Genomic DNA, 23,570 nt, shown 5'->3' with positions numbered 1-23,570 from the left:
CACGTTAGCCTGGATGCGGATGAAGTACAACTGTACAAGTTACTGTAATCGCAACATGTTCAAGGGGACCAGGGCGTACGATTTTCTGCTTGTACCCGCGATACGAAACAAACAAACAGCGAAGCCAAGGAAAGCACAGGCGAAATCAACTTTGTTTTAATTGAAGCGTAGAATTTATAAGAAGGGAGACTAAAGTGGAAGAAAAGACAACTTCAAGTAAATAACTGCGAATTCTTCCTGTTTTTTTTTTGGCTTCTGTCTGGTTGTTGCAAAGCGGCATCTTATGATCTGTAGAAAAGCCGCAGATATGCTGGTACCACAATACCGCCAGTAAACATGGCCGTCGCAGCTGCGCCTGGCAACAATGTGGCGCGTGGTTCTGGGGGCCGCCATCGCCGTACCAATTTTGTACCGGTCAGTGTGTTATTTGTGAAGATTTGCTCGATTTACTCCCCACCTTTTCATATCAATGTCGCCCGCATAGTAAGGAGTGTCAGAGGCACCCTTACCTAGAGAAAAATGCAGCGCTTGCAGCCGACAATCACGTTCGCGCAAGCTTACGGCCTGCCGCGGTGTTTGTTGTGTCGGAAGCTCCGGACAGCTGCCGGGCGAATGACCGTGGTGATGTCGCAACACCTCGCTCACAGTAAACACTTGTCGTCTTGCGAAGTCGGTCTCTCTAACGCACAATCTCCGACATGCGCAACTCTTGCATCCGTCAGCGTTCCCACTTTCTCGGTTTGTAGGGCTTTTGTGACGCATCGGATCATGGAAGGCACGACCATTCACCCTCTTCAGACGGACCCCAAGGTGGTAGCGGAGAGAGGTGAGTTTCTGTACTTTCAGATGCTCAAGTAAACACCTTTAGATACTGTCGATTACTGTGTACGTTCGACGTGTTAACTTCTTAAATCTCAATATCATCGGCGCTGTCGACAACCGACAAGGCCCTGTGTGGTTTCGGACCTCCAATACACTAGGCGAGCGGATGTTGTGCAGAACGCTTGGAAGAAAGCGCAACCAGAATGCGCAGTATAAATACTGTGAAATCTATAGTGCCATGTAAAAAAAGAAAGAAAAAGGTTCTGGAGGCCCGTCGTCTTTAAACGTACGCCTTCAAAGACCCCATGGGACGTTTGAGCGCATGAATGCACTAGTTGCCGTAGACAGCTGTTGGCTAGTGACGTCACTATGCCACAGCAGCCCGATAACAAAGTACTTTGGAATGCATCATGTCACACTGACTTAACTGGCGCGGGGGTTTATGTTCAGAGGCTAGAATTCTAGGCTCTATAGCTTTGGTGCGAAATTTACATAATGGATCGTTGACCTTCCTTTTCCCTTTCATTAATAAACTTTTTTACCGCGAAAGTAGCTAATGTGCAGTTTTTAAATAATACTTCATCCATCTAAACTATCCCTGTAATTGGGCTATAATATAATATGCGCTGTTGGCACGTTGATTGCACCCTACTGTTCTTGCTTACAGAGAAGTTCTTGTCTCTTCCACTTGCTGAGAAGCGGGCATCGTACAAGTGCGGTAGTAAGTTTGTCATCATTGAAGATGTCGATGACTGGCCGGCCTACAGTGCTGCCAAGAACATCTCGGGAGGCGGTATGAATATGTTTATAAATTTTTTTTCCTTTTTTTTTCTTTTTTCGTTTATCTTTCACTGCACTCACATTGCTTAATTGCACAGTAAATGTTTGGGCACTGAAACTTATTTTTCTTCACAAGAACATCCACCTTATCGACACTGCACGATGCCATGATTACCCTTCATGGTGACTCTGTGTCTATGGCAGTCTGCCGTATGCACTAGGTCTGCACTCAAATTAAGTCAGAATTCAGAAGTGCTCTTGTACTGAGATTTGGTTTCACATTGAAAGAACCCCTGGTGGTCCAAATCAACTTGAAGCCTTTCATTGCGACATCTCTCTTAGCCGGCAAACTTGCTTTGAACGTTTAGGGGAGGCTCTAGCTTAAGAGCTCCTATCTGTAGGTCAGCAGAATTAAGGGGCACTCGCTCATAGTTACGAATATTTCCACAAGCTATGCATTCACTCGCACTCGTGGGTACCCGCTCAACTTCTAGCTCTCGTCAGCTGATGCTCATTAGTGCTCAGCTGTGTTCTTAGTCTCTTCCAGTGACACTGGCACCCACTCACACTTGTGCTTAAGACGTATTCCTGGAAGGTCACTTTCGGAGATATTGCTTTCAGCGCGCTGTGTTTGGCTGGTTTAGTAAAACGGGTTGAGCTGCCTGACTGGTTCAGAAAAACTGCTGATTCCTACAACCTGCCATGTACTACTACACTGCATGAAAAAGTGACAGTGCAACCGAAAGTAATTGTCCTAGAATACATCCCCTTGTGTCCACTTGCACTTGCTGGCCCTCGCTCGCATATGCAATGGTGTCCACTCAAACTCGTCAGGAGTCACTCACGTCTCATAACCATGTCCACTTACACTCACTGTCAGAGGCTTTCATTCATATTCACATATACCAGCAACTCACCCCTGTTTGTATTCTCATTCACTCAAACTCACTTAGGCTCACTCTCATTTGTACTCATGCCTACTCGTACCCTTTGTCACTTACTAATGCTCTATTTCTTGCTTGTGAAATGAGTGTGGGGGGAGTCATCGTGCTCGCAGAGTGAGTTTGCCAATCTACGCTTCGGTCTAAACACATGGGAACGGAGGAGTCTATTTTACTTGGCATTCACTGCATCAGATTTAATGATTGCTGCATTAAAAAAAAAGTTTAAATTTATGGACTGCTAGAAGCAGATTTTTAATAATTAGGTTATCATTTATTCATTCTTTTTCAAAAATTGTTAACAATGGAAAAATCTCGAGTACTGAGTTTTGAACTGTGTAACTCAGCATCAAAAAGTGATACCACGCTTTTGTTAACTGTACTTATTAAAATGTGTAAAGCAGATGAAATTGATGTGATAGGAACAGCTCTCTAATATACTACTAATTTGTGGCATATAGCAGGACTTTTTAAAAACCCCGATAAACATCATAATAATCTCCTGTAACCTGTAAACTTATATACATACATATATATATATATATATATATATATATATATAAAGTTCATCTTCTTATAATGCACTAACATATGCAGTTTACAGAACTGTGATATCTGCTTTTAGTGCAGAGTTATGGATTTCTTAACTTCATGCCTCAATTTTTGTTTAATTTACAAATTTTCAGCAATCTTTGCAAGAAGGATGAGGTCAAAAATCTGAATTATTCTCCCTATAGTTGCTAGAATTCAACTTTCTCTCTCAAATGCAACAAATTTTGTGCAAATTGCCCAGCAGGTTCTGTGTTTTAGATGAGTATGGATGAGTATGAATAGAATCATCGGAGGTGGCTGGAAGCTCAAGCTCCCTCTTAAATCCCACAATTCGGTTTGAGGTTGTCGAACAGTAGTTCTAAAGTTGGCAGGGAAAAATTGTCATTCACCCAAATGTGGTGCGAAGCTACAAAGAAAACGCATATGAGTTTCACAGAACGCCTCACAGTTGAGCAAAAATTCGTCCTGGTCCGGGGTTCAAACCTGGGACTAACACCTTTCTGACACAGTCGCTCTACCATCCGAGCTAACCAGGAGGCTAGCAGGTGGCAGCGTGAGGGCAACTAATTGACAACTTAAAGCACAGGGATGCAGAATATGGCAAATCAGTTCTGCAGAATCCCGCAAGGTGGAGGAAGTACTATGATAGGAAAAAAATTGTCATCCACCCGAATGGTCAACCTCTCAAGATACCTAGGCAAGGTCCAGGGCATTGGTCGCACAATCTACGCAGACGACATCACTGTCTGGTGCGCGGGTGGCAGTGTCGGACAAGTCGAAACCGCTCTCCAGGAAGCTGTCGACACTACAGAGAACTTTCTAACCGACACGGGACTCCGGTGCTCCCCAAAGGAATCGGAGCTCCTTCTCTACAGCCCAACTAGAAAGGGCCGCAAGCCACAGAACTGGAAACCCCCCCACTGAAATTGACATTAATCTCTACACCAAGTGCAGAGATCCCATTCCCAAAGTCACATCCATTCGAATCTTGGGAATGACACTCGAAGGGGCGGGCACGAATAGCATCACCAGTCACAAACTAGCAAAGAAGATGGATAGCCTGAGAACAGAGATCAACTGACCACATACAATGAAATTGCGCAGCACTTTTATCTCGGCAGGAGAGACTTTCCCCTTCCACACAAGAAGCTAAATAGAGCGCAGGCATTCATTCATTCACAAAACTTTATTAGTGTCCTGAAGCCCGGTATTTTCAGACCGAGGCGGGCCGCGTCCACGTCGGCACCGCCAGGCCGAGCCTTATGGCGTCATCATGGACCCTCTGGACAACTTGTGCCAGTAAAGCCATTTTTCTTCCGGGTCGGCGAGAGTCGCGGGACAGCCCGCCAGCATGTGTAAGCATTGACCCTCAGATTATTGCAAACAGGCTCGTATCCCAGCCCCGCTTTATTCCACAAGCTTTATCCCAACACCTATGCCACTAGTTCTTGAAGGAACTGCAATGACATCGCTAGCCTAGACCACATGCTCTGGCGTTGCCCCTCGTTACGAGGCACAGAACAAATCAACGTGGACAGGTGGCTCTCCGTCATCAAGAGCCCCGATGCCGGGGCGCAACTATGGGCTGTCCAGAGGGCCCACGGTGCGGCGGTCGGGCATGGCCTGACTGCCCCAACGTGGGAGCGGCCCGCAGCGCGCTGAGTCGCGTACCTCAGGACCTTCATTAAACTTTTGCATCCATCCATCCATCCACCCGAATGTAGCATGAAGCTACAATTCTGCTACATTCGGGTGGATGCTGTAATGCTGCATTCGGGCAGATGACAATTTCTCCTTTTCTTGATGCTTCCTACACCTTGTGGGATTCCACAGAATTCATTTGCCATGTTTCTTAAGCTGCATTTTGCAATTTTGCTTTATTTGTGTATAATCCCTCTGCCGTGTTCCCACAGGCTCTGGAAAATATAAGGTTCGCCCTGACCTCAACTCCAAAGTTTCCATATTTGTTGGTGACATCACAGCACTGGAAATCGATGCCATTGTGAATGCTGCAAACAACCGTCTTCTTGGAGGGGGTGGTGGTAAGTGTTGCTTAGCCCTCGTAAATGCTATTGCATTCCGGTTATGACAGTAAAGGAGTTTTGAAATGACAATTTCAATGTTTATTTTTTTTTAAGTGAAGCTTTTTCTTGTGAACCCTCCCATAATTTCCTGACTGTGGCTGCTGCTGCTTTCTTGAAAATAGCTCACACAAATTTTTAAAGAAAGGAAGAAAGAAATAAGGAAATTACGTGCTTGATTGTGGAATCGACACTCGGTCCCCCAGCACGACAGCCAATGCTCTAACCTTTAGGCCGCTGTTGCACATATACTTCTGCCTTGCCATTGGCAACTAACTTTTTGAGATGATCGCCCTATGTGTCACATTATGTAGCATGTGCGCATGAGAGCATGTGTGCAGACGGCAATAATGAAATGGGGAAATTTATATCAGTTGATTAACCACTTCATGAAACCCTTTGCTTCGAATGGATTCCAAGATGTGCTTTAGATCTGCATAATTTCTTTTTTTTTTTACAATTCAAGGTTTAAAATCCTCAAAACCCTAGATCCTAGAATTCCCTAGATAATTTACTGAAAAAAGTGTTTCTACGAAACTGTTTCGGTAACCAGGAGGCGGAAGCATCGCGGCATCGTGGTAGATTGACTCGCTTCGTTCCTGCGATTACTGCAGCTGCCATGTGCGAGCAGAGCTAGAAAAATAAGAATGTTTGGCACACGTGTGTGTCACCATACCGAGGCTTATTGCTATACTATGCGTGGAAAGTTTTGCTCTTTGTCGATAATGTTGATGATGCCAGGGTCCAGCATTTCATAATAACACAGCGTTGATAAAGCTAGGCCCAGAATTTCAAGGCCAACATTAGCATCAAATTAAAACATCTTTTGTTTCCCAACCTTCGCAGTATGTACAGGGAAATTCTGATAATTAGAAATTTCTTCATTCGAATTGACAGATAACTTGAATGGCTCTGTTGTTCCCGGCAAAGTACTGTGTATTTGAATAGAGAAAAAATCCAGCGATCTTGAACTCCAATAACCGCACCACGTTTATTTAAAACAAAATTTCTCATTCCCATGAACCACTTTTCGAACAAACCTGAGCGAAAGGCAAAGGTTCGATGCCTCGCTTGCTATAGTAATGTGTGTGTTCTGTAAAAATGATCAGAAAAAGATGCGCCAGAGCAAGCAGAGTGGTGTGCGGCCTTCTTTCCCATCTGGCTTAGAAGGTGCAAGGAGGAGTCCCCAGCACTGCACGCTTGATCACGTTCGCACCCTCGCTGCATGCGCCTGTGCTCTCCCTCTCCCTTCTCCTAGCGCGTACTTCATTACGTCACGGCGCTCAACTACGCTGCCCCCCTCCCCTTCCTCATAGCACGTGCTTGATCAAAGTACCGTGCGATCACGTTGTCTCCAGCATTGGGCACGTGGGAGGATGCGCATGAAGCCACCATCCTTCTTGGCTCACCCTAGCACATTTTCCCTCGCACCCACAGCAAGTGGTGCACGAGATGTCATCGCACTTGGAACTTTATACAGAACCGAGCCTTCTTCCGGCACATGTCGTCGCTCGCTGAAGGTGGATAGACTTTTTTAATGCGAGCCCAGTGATGGTATTGGCTTTGCATGTTGTGCCACATGGTTCATCAGGCACTATACAGTACATAAAGACGCTCTCCTCAGTTCTAACTCCATTTTATTTGAATAAATTTCTCGTTCCACTTGGAGTTTGAATTAACGAAATTCTACTGTATGTGCTTAAGTCATCTTTTCATGTCTGAGTATCCTGTGGTAGAGTTTATACGATTTGGAAAATGTGCCTTTAATCTTGTCTTCACAAAGATATTCATTCCATTACGTTCTGTCTTATCCCCTTCTGGTGCCAATGAATTCTTTCTATTGAAGGTCTAGTTTCACCACATTGGCCTAATCTTTAGGATCATCAAAAGTATTCAGATGTAGAGGGGATCAGGAATTTTCAATTCTTCAGTGAGTTTAGTCAAGTACTTAGTAGGCAATGCTGCAGAAGCTACTCACATAGTACATTCATACAAGTGTCACTCCATGCGTTTCGCAGTGCGGTTTATTTTTATCTGCCACACTTGCTACAGAATAACTACTTAATACATCACAACTGCAACGTTGTACACATGCGGGTACATCAAATCGTGTACTAGTATTTGTACACCTTTGTGCTTCTGGCATGCGATATGTGCATTTTAGTTACGAGCATGCGTGGTGCACTGGAGCCACTGGTCACAAAAGCTAGTTCCTCCCCTCATTCAGTGGTGTAAATATAAGTGCAGATCTCCCGACCCCTTCCATGCAATATTTACGTCATTTGCAACATAAAGATATGAGGCCTAATGTCACATCAAATGACATGACACACCTATATCTTTTGTATGTGACACACTACCTTTTCGCCATGAGTGCCAGTGATGAGAAAAGTCTCTCTAGCCTTCGCAGCATTGTCTGCTATGTTTTAAATGAAGTGCAGAGTCTGTTGGAACGTTGTCTTTGCATCTTCATGTTGTTGCACTCTGCAGCTTGCTCTTATTAAAGGGCCCCTCACCAGGCTCCATTGTAAATTTTACTTGTACATTAGAAGCCGCAAAACATACTCTAAGGAGAATTTCACTGAAAAATTAGCTGTCCTGTTATCGCGCCGACAAAAGGCGAGTGTCACTGCCAATGGAGACACACTCTCCCTCTTCCTGTAGTAGTATTCCCAAGCAGGGCTTCTTTCCTGCCATCTACCATACCGTAGCTGAGGGACATACCGTGCTGTTCGGCTTTGCCTCCTTTTTTTTTCCTTCTCTTCCTTTCTTGCGGTATTAAACCTTCCGCATTACAGGATTACTCATAGCAAGTGACAAAACACGTACTGCGAAGAGGCATTTGTGCGTGTGACTTTGACTCTATGGCTCTGAAAGCGGGCTTCTTCGAGAGGGAAGGTGCACAGCGTTTGGTTTGAAATTTCAGCTGTAATACTTTGCAGACCTAATCGTCAGTGTCGCAATACTTTACATGTGTGATTGTCAGGGAGTCACGTATACGCTATGCTTGTTTGCTTAAGACAGCCAAGCCTGGTAAGGGGCCTTTAAATGCAATACTTCCACTTCAGAAAGTGTTTTCTTCCTTCAGTGGATGGCGCCATCCACAGTGCGGCAGGACCCAAGCTCAAGGAAGAGTGCGCCACATTGAACGGTTGCCCGACCGGTGAGGCCAAGATCACTGGTGGCTACAAGCTGCCTGCCAAGTGTAAGTGTGAAGTCGAAAAGTGCACACACTTGGCTTACAGTGACCTGCATTTTTTCGTTAACCATGAAAAAAAAGAAAAGCAGTGCTTACAGATGCTTTGCTGTTTCTCAAATTTCGCAGCAGGATTCTATTTTATGGTCTGGATCATTTAATATAACACTTAGCACTGTTACGATGTCAACTCGATTCTAACATGCACCTTTTTGATGTATAAATTTACTAAAATATGGCATCCACGTTAGAATTGAAAACTAAACCAAAACTGTAACAAGTGGTTTCCAAATCTCACCCCCTATCTCGAATCCCGACTTTGAATCCATGCTTTGCCATACTAAGAGTGCCGCAAGTTTGTCATCATTGGCCGTAGCCTACAGCTGGTATTCAAATCGCACCTCCAGCGACCTCCGAGTTTTGAATTTTCTTTCTTCCATGAGAGAAAAATGGCTATTTCTTTCTCTTACCGTGAAAATCTGGTGTCGGAACAACGAAGGTTATTTGCATTCTTCACTTTTACAATCGAGAGCATTGCGTTTTCCATTTCTGGCCATGAAAACGAGGCACATTAAATTTGAGTGTGTGTTAAAGTTGAGTAACTATGTTGCTTGCTTTGTTTGTCCAGAAAAAAAACACAAGTTTGCCTTCGCCTTGTTATGAGTGGCATCCAAAACATGATGGCTACAGCTTTACCTGGTCACTCCTGTAGTCTGCTGTACAGGAAAGCATGGCATTGGAAATTGGTGCGCTGTGAACATCATCAGGTGTGATGATGAAGGCAGACGCACATTTCTTTTTATTTATTATTTTTAAATTTTTTTATTGTTACAAGCCAGGCAAATAATGCTAAGTGCTATACTGAATGGTCTGAACCATAAAATGTGATCTTGGTGCAGAGATTGAGCAAGAACAAAGCAGTGGTAAGTGCAAAATCTTTTTAAGAATGTTTTTAAGGATAATGCACCAAGTTGCTTAATTTCACTGTGAGTAGCTGCCTCAGAGAGTTGGCTTTCTTTCGGTGATTTCAAATGTTCAGGAGAAAAACTTTTTTTTTTTTAATCTTACCTTGCACTTTTGTTGCAAAATGGGAAATGGTGGGAGCAGTTAGAATATTTTGAAAAGTGATTTGTTTATTTTCTCTAGATTGCAGGTGCAAGTAATGCACGTTACTGTGGATGATCATGAAGGAAAGATAAGATGATGAAATTAGATAAAATATTATGAATAATGAAGGAGGTGAAGCCACTGATTACTAGAATAATACTAACTGTTGAAGAAGGCTCAGAAAATGGACCCATTTACTTGACCTATTCCACAAAATGTACTTGGACATAGAACTTGGTAGTTAATATACTTAGCCACTATAGTTGAACCTTGTTATAACTAAGACAGATGTATGAAATTAGCCAGACCTCCATTTAACAAAGCCCAATTTCATGAAGTGTTTGATATAACAAAACACATTTGACACAAGCTCACAGAGCCTATTGCATTAATAGCAGTTGGTTTTAATACATGCCAGCCTACTGTTGTCACCTTTAATAACGACACCGGAATAAAAGCTGTCGATTGGTCGGTTGACAAGCGGGTCGCCCGTTGTGAACCACTGATCCTTCTGGGAAGCTTCTGCGACCACTTTTGCAATCGCTTTTATGACGACCGAGTATACTTTACCATATTAATGCTGTATTTCTCTCCTCCTGTAGATGTCATTCACACAGTTGGTCCTGTTGGCGAGAATGAGGCCAAGCTCCATAGCTGCTACCTCACTTGCCTTGAAACCCTCAAGGCGCACAAGCTGCGAACAGTGGTGAGGGTGTAGTGGCACCAGTTTCTTTCTTGAGTGAGGCTAAAAGTATCTTCATAACCCTCACAAACCTTATGTAGAAGCTAACTGCAATTAAATTTTTCTTTGGCTATATTGGTTAACTACTGCCCACATGAATCTTTCCTAATGAACATGCCTAAAGGCTTCTAGGTCACCCTTTTATATCGACTGTAGACTGTAGCAGTGGCAACAGATGACTCAGTAACATTAGGGTATGTATTTTACTGCTTCTTTTTATTGTTATAGAGTTACCTTAAGGACCAGCTGCAACGAAATTTCATTTTGGCCAAATTGGTTAACTACTTCCCTTAGGAATCACCTAATAAAGCTGCCTAAAGGGTTCTACGTCACGCTCATATCAACTGTAGACTATAGCATTGGTGCCAATTGAAAGGGTAACATTAGGGAGTGTATCTAACTGCTTCTTTTAATTGTTATAGGGTCACCTTAAAGACCAGCTACAACGAAATTTCATTTTGGCCAAATTGGATTACTACTTCCCTCAGGAATCTCTTCATAAAGCTGCCTAAAGGGTCCTATGTCATCCTCGTATATCACTGTAGACTATAGCATTGGCACCAAATTAAACAGTAAATTTAGGGAGTGTATTGTACTGCTGCTTTGCATTGTTATAGCGTTACCTTAAAGACCAGCTCCAATAAAATTTCATTTTGGCTAAATTGGTTATAAATGAGTATTACATATTGAATCAATCTTGTTAAAGCTGGGCACTAGTGGGAGTAGTCAAATGTTAAAGCAGTACCTTTCTTGGGTTCTTCAATCTGCTTTGCAGTTTGTCAGTGTCTGACCGTTTACTGCCAACTTGGTGCTACAAGGTGCACAAAGAAATTGCCAGCATACAGGCTTACATACCCCTTGTATGCTGACCAAGTATGCCCACCTCTGTTCTGCGTAACAAAAAAAAAACCTGCTACATAAATCCTGAACATTTAATGTCGGCTCTCAGGAATCTCTAAGGAACACCAATCTGTCCATGTAATGGCGAATTATACTTAACAAACTGTTTGATTTACTTCATTTTGCTTTGATTTAGCCTCACAGTATGCACCAGTGGCTCTGTGCCTGTTCTTGGACAATCATCCTGAATGGGCATGTCCCACTACAATTCCTGCACTCATCAAACCAAACCAAACCAAACCGATCTTCATATAGCATCACATAGGCATCACATATACATAAGCTTTGCATCACATTGATTGCGGCATTTTGGCCGACCTTCAATCAGTCCTACCTGCTAGATTGTCAAAAAGGTTCAATAAAGAATCAGTGAGTTTGTTTCCAAATAAAAGTCAGCTGAGAGTCAGCATATGTCCCATGTACTTCCCTTATCCTTCATCGAACTGTGAGCCCTGCACAAACTTCAACGTGAATCAATGAGAATCGTTGCTACACAACTGACTAGATTTCAGAATTAGCTGGCATGAGGTGAAGCTCTTGTGGGTAGATTTTAAATTTTTAGCGTGGGATTAGGCATTAGGTGCATTTTCGCAGTGTTTGTACCTCCCTGTTCAGAGGGGACAAAAAGCAAAACTTGATTTCGTGCCATGATTTGAAAAATTGCATCAAAGCCGACTCGAAAGGGATTGGCCAGTGGTCCTCCTGCACCCGATTTATCAGACTGTGCTTCATGCAATCTTTCTTTATAATTTTTAAAGATGAAAATTTAACAAAGAAAGCAGATTTGCCACTGTGCACAAGGTGAAAATGACTTTGCAGAAGCCACTAACAATATTAAGCTTGAGGAGCTCTAGGGTTGCTTGGAACAGCAGGAGAGAAGGTTGAACAAGTAGGAAACTGTGTTTTTTTTTTCTTTTGGAGGATGTTTATCTGGTTTTTTTTTTCTTTTGTCCCCTCTCATATGTGTATACTATGTGTGCATTAATAGATAACATGATATAGTGAGGGACGCTTACAAAGCTATCGCTTACAAAGATGTCAACCCAAAATTGGTTCTCCCGGTATTTTTTTTTATTGGCAGTCTTTAAGCAGCGTATAAGCGGATGACGGGTGCACTTGCTGGCTACCGTATGTGACATCGATCCCAGCACGCTGCCACCGAGATTATTTTTCAGCCCCAATCTCTGAGGTCATGCAGGGGGGTCGCACCTTCTGGCTCATGCATGACTTCCGGCGAGCGATAATGGGGGGTGTATTTTTTAAAAACGTTCGGTATCAAGCACATTGCTTTTGCGAGCTCTTTGCTATGCATCCAGTTGTATTTCAGATGCATAATTTTGCATGGAGGCTCCCTTATACTTGCACTATTTGAAATGAGGCTTTATACACCTTCAAAAATTTTGTGGCACCTGGCTTTTAATGCCCTTTAGTTACCTAGAGGGCTTCTAAACTAAATGTTGTGACTGGTAGTAGTTTTATTATTTATTTATTCAGTAACCCTCAAGGCCCTAGGGTGGTAGAAAGGGGAGTGGGTACAATGGTAATAAATCTAAAACAGCAGCAGCCACAACAGAATCAATACAATTGGTAACCTTAACAGTTATGATCTAACAGTTATGTAGCTATTGACAAAGCATGTTCGTAGCAGCATTTCTAAAACCATTAATATTCTCTAATGGCAACAACACCGTGTGGAAGGTGATTCCAACACGAACATGTACTGGGAATAAACAAGTCATGATAATGTTTAGTGTTTGAAAATTGAATACTGACTTTATAATGGTGATCAATGCATTTGCAACTGTAGAATGGTTTTGTTAGCAGCCCATCCTTAAGGAAGGAATTGCTAGGATAAATGCTGTGAGATAAACCAAGGCGCAAAATTTTTCTACAAGGAGAAAGGTTGGGTAAAGAAAGTGTGTCCTTTATAGCTGTAACACTAGCGGTGCGATGATAGTTTTGAAGGATTAAATGTGATGCATGGTTTTGTACGACCTCTAATTCAGCTATAAGTGGTTTGAGGCCAGGATCCCATATAGCTGCTGCATATGCTAGTTCGGACCAATGTTCTATAAAGCTGTATGCATATAGAAAAATTAATATATAAGTAATACAGGTATTATAGGCCCATTATAGGCCTATCTTATATTATAAAAATGATAGGCCCATTAGCATACTCCCAGTATTATATAAAATATTTACCAAAACAATCTCTAATAGAATAAGAGCTTCACTGGACTTTAGTCAACCAAGGAAACAGGCTGACTTCAGGAAGGAATACTCCACAATAGATCACATCCATGTCATTAATCAGTTTATCGAGAAATCCGCAGAGTACAATAAACCTCTCTATATGGCTTTAATAGATTACGAAAAGGCATTTGATTCAGTAGAGATACCAGCAGTCATAGAGGCATTACGTAGTCAAGGAGTACAGAACGCTTACTTAAATACCCTGGAAAATATCTACAGAGGTTCTACAGCTACCTTAATTCTACACAAGAAAAGCAGGAAGATACCTGTAAAGAAAGGGGTCAGGCAGGGAGACACAATCTCTCCAATGCTATTCACTGCGTGCTTGGAAGAAGTATTCAAGCTATGAAACTATGAAGCCTTAGGAGCAAGGATCGACGGTGAATACCTCAGCAACCTTCGATTTGCCGATGACGTTGTTCTATTCAGCAACAATGCAGACGAGTTACAACAAATGATTGAGAGGGTCTAAAAGTGGGGTTGAAGATTAATAGGCAGAAGACAAAGATAATGATGAATAGCCTGGCAAAGGAACAAGAGTTCAGGATAGCCAGTCTGCCTCTACAGTCTGTGAAGGAGGATCATGAGAAGGAAATTCACAGAAGAATAAAAATGGGTTGGACCGCATTAGGCCGACATTGTCAGCTTCTGACGGGAAGCTTGCCATTATCATTGAAAAGGAAGGTGTACAATCAGTGCATTTTACCAGTGCTGACATATGGTGCAGAGACTTGGAGATTGACAAAGAAGCTTGAGAACAAATTAAGGACCGCACAAAGAGCGATGGAATGAAGATTGCCATGCATAACGTTAAGAGACAGAAAGAGAGCAGTTTGGATCAGAGAGCAAACGGGTACAGACGATATTCTAATTGACATCAAGAGAAAAAAATGGAGCAGGGCAGGTCATGTAATGTGCCGGTTAGATAAGCGTTGGAACATTATGGTTACAGAACAGGTACCAAAAGAAAGGAAATGCAGTCGAGGATGGCAGAAGACTAGGTGGAGCAATGAAATTAGGAAATTCGCGGGCGCTAATTGGAATCGGTTGGTGCAGGACAGGGGTAATTCGAGATCACAGGGAGAGGCCTTCGTCCTGCAGTGGGCATAAAACAAGCTGATGATGATGATGAATAAAGGTATATTAATATAGAAGTATATTACGCACTTAATTCACTTAATTTTTGCTTTGCACCATGAGAATCCTCGGTCACTGAGAAAATGTGTTTTGAAATTTGAAATAGCAACTCGCATGAAAGCTGCAGATCACCCGAGATGGTACACCACAAGAATTCGTTACTTTGCTTAAAATTTCGGGGGCCATGCTCGGCAAGGCATCATTCAAAGGGCCACGCAGAGAGGGCACCACACGCCTTTCTACAGATATTGCTTATAGAGGGGTGTGAACCATCAACCAGTTATATAATAGAAAAAAATATAATAAAATGGGTTAAACCGCATCTTGTTTCATCTTGATGTGCGCTGTTGTTATCTTTTTGTTATGACCGGTTGAGTTTCGTTTGTCAGTTACAAACAGGACAGACATCATCAAGATACTGTACCATACCATACCTTGGTTGTTTATGCAATTGCCTTGTCTTTGGTAAGGTTAAAGGCCAGCTGCAATATAATTTCGGGCTGTGTAAAAAGCCTCATTTTGGATAGTGTAGTATCAGAGTAGCCTCCGTGCAAAATGTCGTATGTGTGCCACGCAGGTGTGAAAAATGGCATTGAATGGTTAATGTCTAAGCTTCCCAACTACATTATTTTTGGAGCTGCTGCCATATGTGCACATTTTATGTCATTTAGCATGATTTTGGGGATGACCACTGTCCTCTGAAACAAGCAGCCTTTCAGCGTTAAATATAGATGTGTGTCTGCAGCTTGAACCGACCTTTGAGAATGTTTCAATGTAATAAGATGTGAAGTACAGCTGATGGGGTCAGCTTGGCTTTGTTGTCATTCGCAGCCGACCATCCGAAGTCGAGAAGAAAATATGGCGCCGGTCGTATCGAGGGTGACACAGCGTTAACTTAATGAGCACAGTTACTGGCAGCAGGATTTACATGCCCCTGCACTGGGGCAGACTCCAGCAGCAATAGCAAGAAAACTGCGCAAGACATGTCATCAAAAGTATGCATTTCCCAGTGGAATGAGCTGTAGCAAATGCATTAAATGACTAATGACATTAAGGCAGATTACATTGTTTTACATGTTGCATCTCTTGAGTGGCAATAAACTTTATAGCATTAGCAATTTGATGTTGTTTTCAGTGCCATGTGGCATGGATATTATGCTTAAAATATGAGTAGATGCATCACAAAAACATTTGCAAGAGTGGAAGTTTTTGGCTCCGACATTCCAAAAGAACTGGCGCCATTAGCTGGGGCAGATATCAAAACATTCAGAACCAGTGCCCACTTGTTTTTTCAGGCGTGACTAGGCATTCAGCCTATGTTCAGGGCATGACCTCCGAGATGAGGTGGCACTCAGAAGGTCCGCGCATGCTGCCCAATCTCGGAGGCTGTGCTTGGGACCATCATCTGGTGCCTGCATTGTGTGCTAAGGTGCCGCACCTTAGCACACAACGGTAATTATACTGCAGCAGTACTGTACACTACTGAATGCACTAATTACAAATTTAGGTGAAGTAAAATTTTGTTGCAGTTGGGATTTTTAATGCTTTGAACAATTTGGCACTCTAACCTGTCACTATAGCCTGACTTATCACAATTGTGTATAGCCGGTGTAGCTACCTAGATATTTTATTAACTTCATATTAATTGAGAGAGTTTGCGAATAGGTGGGGCATCCTCAAGCAGCTTGTAAAGCATTAGTGGGGTATTCCGCAAAGTCTTTTTGCATGGTTAGAGAACTCAATATTGGAAGTTGTGGGAAGATTTTTCTAAAGGAGGGTTATGATGTAGGTGTCCATTGGTACATGTTGTCAGTTTCTAAAGCTTTCTGGCTGCTTTCTTGTTTCTTTCTTTCTTTCAGGCATTTCCATGCATCTCAACAGGTGTCTACGGTAAGGGCATTTTTACACATGCAAAACTATTCAGTCGGTATACGAGAAAGGTTGTGAATTTGGCCAAGGCAGTAATTTAGACTAGTTGATTTATCATATTGCATGATGATCCCAAGTAGCATAAAAAAGACACGGACAGACATAAGAGTGTAACTCTGTGTGTTGTTCTTATGTCTATTGTTGTCTTTTCAGTGCTGCTTAGGATTCCAGGTTATAAAATTTGGCAGTGACAGTCCAAAACATGTCCAAAACATGCGTAACATCATTCTGTCATGTTTTGTACGGTTCTAGGTTATCCGAACGAGAAGGCAGCTCATGTGGCACTGTCAACGGCACGCGAGTGGCTAGAAGCAGATGAGAACGCTCACAAGGTGTGTACCATTTTCTGGACTCAGTGTGTGACCAGATTTAGTTGAAGTCTGCGAGTTCCTTGGGAATCCAACTTTCTCAATTTTTCAGTCGTTAGTTCTGAAATCCAGGTACAGTCAAACCTCGTTAATACATCACTGGTTTATAAGTAATTACAGTTTAAATATAGCTGCAATGAATCCCCTGCCTTGTCACCGTTGAACCTCATGTATTTTCCGACTGCTTAAGCTGTAGTCACTTAACTTATGCCTCACGAATAGTACATAGTATTCGCTTCGTTTTTCGGCATGCACAGGCGCAGAATTGGCGAAATGTCATGTACACAAACCATAGATAATGAAATTGCAGTGCACGGACCTTTCCTGGACGACAGTCTGCATGGATAGCGATGTCAAATCATGGTAGCCGTGGCGTGTTTCCTGCTCCCATAGCTTCTAGCACATCCATGTCGTCATCATGGATGACAACATAGATGATGGCCCTTCGATATCCAACAAGGCTAGTGCGTTGACAATCATGAGGGCATTCACAGGGAAGTGGGGCTTAATGAAGAAACTGGCTCGCAGCCTTGCTGAGTTGAGGATACCGTTGTTGCTTCAAGGCCGCTACGGCGGCAAGTGAAAGTCAGATTTCTTGCTGCCTGCTTTCAAAAAAAACTTGTCAGCATGTGTGTCTGAGTGATAATTGCCACGTCTTCTTTTTTTGGCTAGTCTATAACCACTCATCTACCATTGTTGGTTAATTAATTGTCGGTAATTGCTTAGTGCGTATCTGATCCATGTTCCCTGCCAACTATATCCTAATGAGGTTTTAATGTAATTCATACATGTAAAATACATAAATACTCATAAGTACCTATTAATTTGACACAATTTGGTGCATGAGCATCAAATTGTCACACATGGCATTCGTATCGCATATGCCATGCGTTGTGTCTATGAAACGAGGAGAGCATGAGATGCACACATCACTATCTCAGTTGGCAGTTGTTAAGTTGTTGGGTCATAGCATTCCCAACACAGCACGAAGCAGTCCCATCCGTAGTGCTTCGCATTGAAGAATTGCAAAACATTGACCGGCTTTGGGAAGGACATGGAAAGGAGCTTTTCCACAGTAGCACTTTCTTACAGCTGCAGTATGTACGGGCTGTTTTATTCTATTATTAACAGAATTTTTAAAAATCACCCGTGAAACTTATCACAATTCTACTTCTTGAGCTAGATTACTCTCAGAAGCAGACATTGCTTGCATAAAAAAATGAAAGGGGATACTTAACTACTTAGCAGATTTTACTAATTAACTTTTAAATGAATTACACCACATGTTGCAATTCATGAAGTGTAGCCGGTGACTTTTGAAGTCATATGCACTACGAGCGAATTCTGAGGATGAGACGTGCGTTCCCAAACTTTGCGACGAAATGCATTGGTGTTCTAGTAACTTTTGAGTTTCAATTCATGAAAAGACATTCTGGTAAAAAAGCAAGTGGGACAACAGTGCATTATTATGGCAATTCGACTTCATTTATCCCAAAACTGGTGCTAGTTTCAAAATTTGCTTCAAGTGGATGTGCCCTGTGGTATCGCTGGCTTCAATTTGTGCATTGCATTAGGTGTGCTGATATAATTAGTTAAATGTTAATTCAATTTTGTGCATTAGTCAATTAGATGCATTGATTTCCAGTGCAGGTAATGTGTACACCTCCGAGTGTTTCGATTAAATAAGTGTGTTTGAGCTAACTGCCTTGAGCGTTGCTTTTTAAAATTCTTTTGATGTTACAATAAAACACCCAGTATGTGACTCCCACTGTCAATAAGAGCAATAAGGGGGTCAGGTAATCAATGAGAGACTAAGCAAGTTCGATTTGAGATCAAGGATCAGCAGGGCTTTCTTTATTGTTTTTTTTTCTTGGTCGACAATGCAACATCACCTCTAGGAGCTGCATTGTCCAGTTTCCTGAGAGGCGTCGGGAGTAAGCCAGAGGTAGAAAGTGGACACATTATGAGAAGCCAGACTGACGACCTTGAAGGGATGACAAGTGGTTGAACCACTTCTTTCGAGTGACAACATCAGGTGTTGGATTTGTCAAAGTGTGACGATGCACCAATAACGAGATACGGCCAATATGTGAAAAAAAAGAGCAACTTGGTCTATCGTCTAGTACGTCCAATTCAGGAAGATTTCCGTAGGACCGAAGCAGTGGCAACAACAACTCGTCAAGAGGCATTGAGTAGTATTATCAGTGGTGCACATAGTCTGAGTGGTGATAGTGGTGGTGCTTAGAGACCGTACACCCATAATTGCAACCTTTCGACGCACAGCAGCTTGAATAGGGGTTGTTCTCAGAGTGTCATATGCTGGTTCACGTTGAGTGCCAGGAGCCATAGCTTCCCATTCCCCATGGTCAATCCTTGTCCGGTCGTCAGAGTCGGAATTGTCACTAGATTGTCACATGAGGAAGTAGAAGCAGTGTTAGGGAGCCGGTTAAAGCATTGAGTAATGCACCTGCTTTTAGCCTGTTTGAATCGCCAACATTCAGTGATGATTGAGTCAACCATAGAACAGTTTTTGTAGAGAAGTACATTGAAAGCATCGTCAGCTGTGCATTTTAATGCATATCTGACCTTGTCCGCATCTGACATGTGTTCATAAACTTTGCTGTGGAGGACCCAACATTTTCATGCTATTCACAAAATTCTGGTGCCTCACTTGTTCACAGTCCTTTCACAATGCATGACCTCTGTCTCACAAAAGATCGGCCAAAGATATTGAGTAGCTTTTGTTTGCATATTTTCCAACTTATCAGGTCTCCTTCACATGCTTTAGCCAGACATGTGCAATACCCATTTGACAGGAGATGACGTTGATGAGCATGATCATCTCATCCCAGCTGTTATGACTGCTAACATGCTTGTAGAATGCAAGCCAGCATTCTACATCTGTGCTTTCAGTTCCTCAGAATGCACCATGGTCATTGGGATGTGAAAGTATTTCCACTTGTAAGCCTGCCTGGATTGTTCACCATCTTCAGGCATTGTGACTAGACTCAACATAGTGTCCACTGCAGAGATCCAGGACCTGGCTCTTTGGTCAAATCTCGTTATAGCGATGTTGCATCTGATGCAAATATAAAATATACCTTTCTTATATCCTATATTTGTTAAAGCATATATTCGTTATGTATCGAGGTTTGACTGTAGTGAGGTGTATCCAGCGCCTCCACCAGAGGTGCTGGATGCACCTCACTATTTATACAGCAGCCCCTGGAATGGCCCTTGATTTGTTTGCACAATACGAAAACACAGGCTTCAGAGCAGCTTGAGTGTTCAGTCACATCTGCATTGTTGTTGTCATCATCACTCCTTCAACAGTTATGTGATCCTGAGCAGCCATCACAACATAAGCATTTCATGCTTACCTCTGCGTTTGAATAAACGACAATCTGTCGTTTTTTTGTCATTTTTGCTGTAGTAGAACCAAAGCCTAGATTGTAAAGGTTTGACAGGGCAAAGAATATCGGTGACATACTTAGAATGTGCTGAAGAGGCTAATGGGAAAGGGCTTCCTAGTCTGCATTTCAGAAATAAGTTTTGGAATACAGCATGATAGGAAGCGGTGGAAGCCATGAAAGGGAGATAAATTTAGTCTCTGCCATGAGTGTATGGTTCTAATCAGATCCTGGAAAGTGCCACATAATTTCACCTTGTTGCTGCAGTAGCTGCTGCTTCCTAATTGATTTCTATTGATTTCTAGAAGCAAGTTGATTTTGAGTTTTCGAGTCTTTATTCATTTCAGATGTATGGTTAGCCAAGTTTGTTGCATACCGCATAGGCGCGATTTCCAGACTGCCTACAGATGGATCAGCACGGTCCAGGTTGTATTGCAAATTGCCTGAGCTGTGGCCTGTGACTCGGCAGTATACATTGGTGCCCTACTGTTGCACAGTCCTGTTGCAGTGCATGTTATCACGTAATCGTGGAACCACAATTGGTGTTGGGATTACACTGACACTTTTGATACTCTGGTTTCCAGAACACAGTCATCGCAGAACATCATTTGCAGCTTCCTTACACTACCATGTCATAGAATGAATGAGGCGATAACCAGCAGTTGAGTCTGTTAGCCAACAGCTGATCCTGTCAATTGCAATGTGCTGTGTTTATCGACTGTCGTTCAGTACCATTGCTTAGCTGCTCAGTGCTCTGGTCTTAGAACTGGGAGGAAGACTTCTTTGTATTTTGAGTATGAAATAGAGTAACACTTTTATTAAAGTTGCCATATGTGGAAGCACACCTTGCTTCAGCACGAGCGCTGCAATCCCCCTCTGTTTAGATGGTTTCTGTGAGGTACACCTACCTCCAGCCTTTGTGCAACGTAATCCATGTGAACATTTCCTTGGTGTGGATTGCCTCAGTCGTTAATGCAGCGGGCGCACCTTTACGTCACATGCAGGTGGTGTGATGCATGGTTTCGCACTCTCGGCATGCCTTTGCAGCCTCGACCACAACTTTCAAGCGACACTGAATAGAAAAATAATTTAAGGTGCATTAGTAAAGCACCTTTCTACAGTTCAATGGTGGGACTCCTGCACCAATTGCACCATTTTGATACTTGCTCAAATTGATCGGCCAAATTGCACCACGCTGCGCCGAAACAGCTTTGACTCAGACAGGCAACTGCAAAATGCTATGGGAACTTCATGGCCTCTTGTGATCACCGGTGTGGCGCAGTGCAAGGCATTATGTTGATCTTGAAACTCGCGTAATATAATGGTCTCCGAGATTAGGCCGGTGCTCCTGGGCCGTCCCACTTGTGCCCCGAGCATGTACTAGTCAGAGCAGTTCCTTCTCCCGCAGTTCACTCCTATTGGCTGTGTCACGGGCGATGCATGGTTTTGACACATAAGCACAAAAGCTTCGATGGTTTTAACAAAGTTTGTAAGGGACATGGCTGAGGAAATGTGAGGGAGCCACTGTACTGAAGTTGCCCAATTGCTAAAAAGCAGTTCCAATACTCATATGTATGAAGAATGAATGTGTGAATGTGGTTTGTGGAATTTGTGTGCAGCATTCTGCAAGTTGCGTTGTCGTGGTGGCACATTTATGTGCGTGCCCGCCCTCTGCCAATCTGAAAGGGAACACTTCATCTGTTTTGAAACAGTGATTCTTTGCACTTGGTGTGTGTTCTTCTCTTACGTCCGTGTCGTTTTTTTTTGTTGCTCAATATTACTTGAGTGATTCTTCAAACCATGCAAGTCAGAACCTCATTCACTGCTATTTTTTGTGCGGTTAGACCTGTTGCAGAATACCGCTCACGTAACTTTTTCTCATCATGAGCATATACAAGAAGAATCACTGGCGTTGAATGTAAATTCAGTGTTCCCTTTCATATCGGTGCACCGTGTACATGCACTTGCTACTTGTTACGCCATCGGTTTTCTGGTGTCTTTGAGCCTGGCTTGTTTCACTTCACCACTGGTGCAATTAAGTCTCATTTTATCTAGAATTATCCCTTCCCTCACATGTTCCATTTCCGTTCCAGGTGGACAGAATCATTTTTTGCCTGTTCCTGGCAGTGGACGTCAGGTTGTATGAAAAGCTGCTCCCAGAGTACTTTCCTCTTCAAGGGTAGAAGAAGATCATTCACTCATCCCACCCCAAACTACTGCCTGCTTTAGATTTTTTTTTTCCTTTTTATTATCTCAAGTGCTGATGTATTCATGAGAACTTTGGTTGAATAAACTGTGGGGGATGCAGGAACGTCCCTGGATCTAAGCTGCCCCTTAACTTAAGGCAAAGAGAGGTGATTTTTTATTTGGCTAGACTTGACAAACTTTCTCTGTTTTGCTTGTTGTTCGAAGTTGTTGAGAATTGTACAAGAATGAGAACTTAGAAGAAGCAAGTGGCACATAGCAGCAGCTGTGAGCGGAAGAAGGGCATCATCCCGTGTCTGCAAAGTACAGTCGAGCCTGAACATAATGAATCCAACTAAAGCAAATTGTTCTCTACATCAAAGATGTTAAACTTCGCGACCAATGCTCACGTAAAACAACTCCCGCACAATGGAATAGACGCTGGTTAGGTTGAACTTTGTGTGTCCGTTGCCAGGTGCCGAGCTGCCTTGCCTGAAGCTTCAGGATGCACGTTTGCAGTCGATGTGCTGCGCCAATACTGTGCTGACGTTGAGGAAAGTGGACTGGAGCTGTTCTACACAATCTCATGCATCGTAAAACCTCTTCTTACTGATGCTGAGGAACACTTTGAGGCACAGGCGAAAATTGCTGCCTAATAAGCATAGTTTTGTTTTCAATAAATGGATTCTTTCCTGCCATCTTTTCTATACTGGCGATCGCAAACTCCTATATAACAAACACATCACATAAGTGTGTTTAAGTTTGTGCTTATCAAACTGCCTAATATAGGCCCGTTCGATTTGTCCGCACCACTGTGAACCAGTTCGTGGTGATTCAAGAGAAGTTCAAAAATTGTGCAGCTCAATTTCTGCGGTGCAGGCACAGCGCAACACTCGAAACGAATGCCAAGATGCAGACGCTGTGCAAGCCTTTTGTTTTTTCCGACTAATGTGCACGGAATGCCTAAGTTTGAGAGGCCCTGAACTACTGATGTGATCGGCTTCTGGGGTGTATAAGTACACCCACGCCTGTGTGGACACGACAGACGCACATAAGTGGGGTTTCAACGGCGCTTGCTGCCGTGTGCTACCTCATCTGCTCCGCTGCTGCTTCGCACCTGTACGCTTGCACCAAGTCGGCGCCAACAGTAGAGAGAGTGCAGCAAAAT

At 42.9% G+C, this 23,570-nt stretch overlaps 1 protein-coding gene across 3 annotated transcripts; it reads left to right on the top strand.

The window, feature by feature from the left end:
* The first annotated feature begins 322 nt into the window (after positions 1-322).
* On the top strand, positions 323-22,561 carry LOC142588065 (macro domain-containing protein PG1779-like). Of its 3 annotated transcripts, none has more exons than XM_075699513.1 (9): positions 323-414; positions 747-826; positions 1,490-1,615; positions 5,009-5,137; positions 8,265-8,381; positions 10,082-10,185; positions 16,371-16,401; positions 16,693-16,772; positions 22,312-22,561. In XM_075699513.1, the coding sequence occupies exons 1-9, from the start codon at positions 365-367 to the stop codon at positions 22,399-22,401; spliced, it is 807 nt and encodes a 268-aa protein (XP_075555628.1). In that variant the 5' UTR covers positions 323-364; the 3' UTR covers positions 22,402-22,561. The 3 variants fall into 3 exon arrangements, with proteins under 3 accessions (XP_075555628.1, XP_075555629.1, XP_075555626.1); XM_075699514.1 differs by having other exon boundaries at positions 379-646; XM_075699511.1 differs by having other exon boundaries at positions 379-826.
* The last annotated feature ends 1,009 nt before the right edge of the window (positions 22,562-23,570 follow it).

This window comes from Dermacentor variabilis, chromosome 7 (genome assembly GCF_050947875.1).
Source record: "Dermacentor variabilis isolate Ectoservices chromosome 7, ASM5094787v1, whole genome shotgun sequence".
Taxonomy (NCBI): Eukaryota; Metazoa; Arthropoda; class Arachnida; order Ixodida; family Ixodidae; genus Dermacentor; species Dermacentor variabilis.
This window is presented reverse-complemented; position numbering and strand designations above follow the sequence as displayed.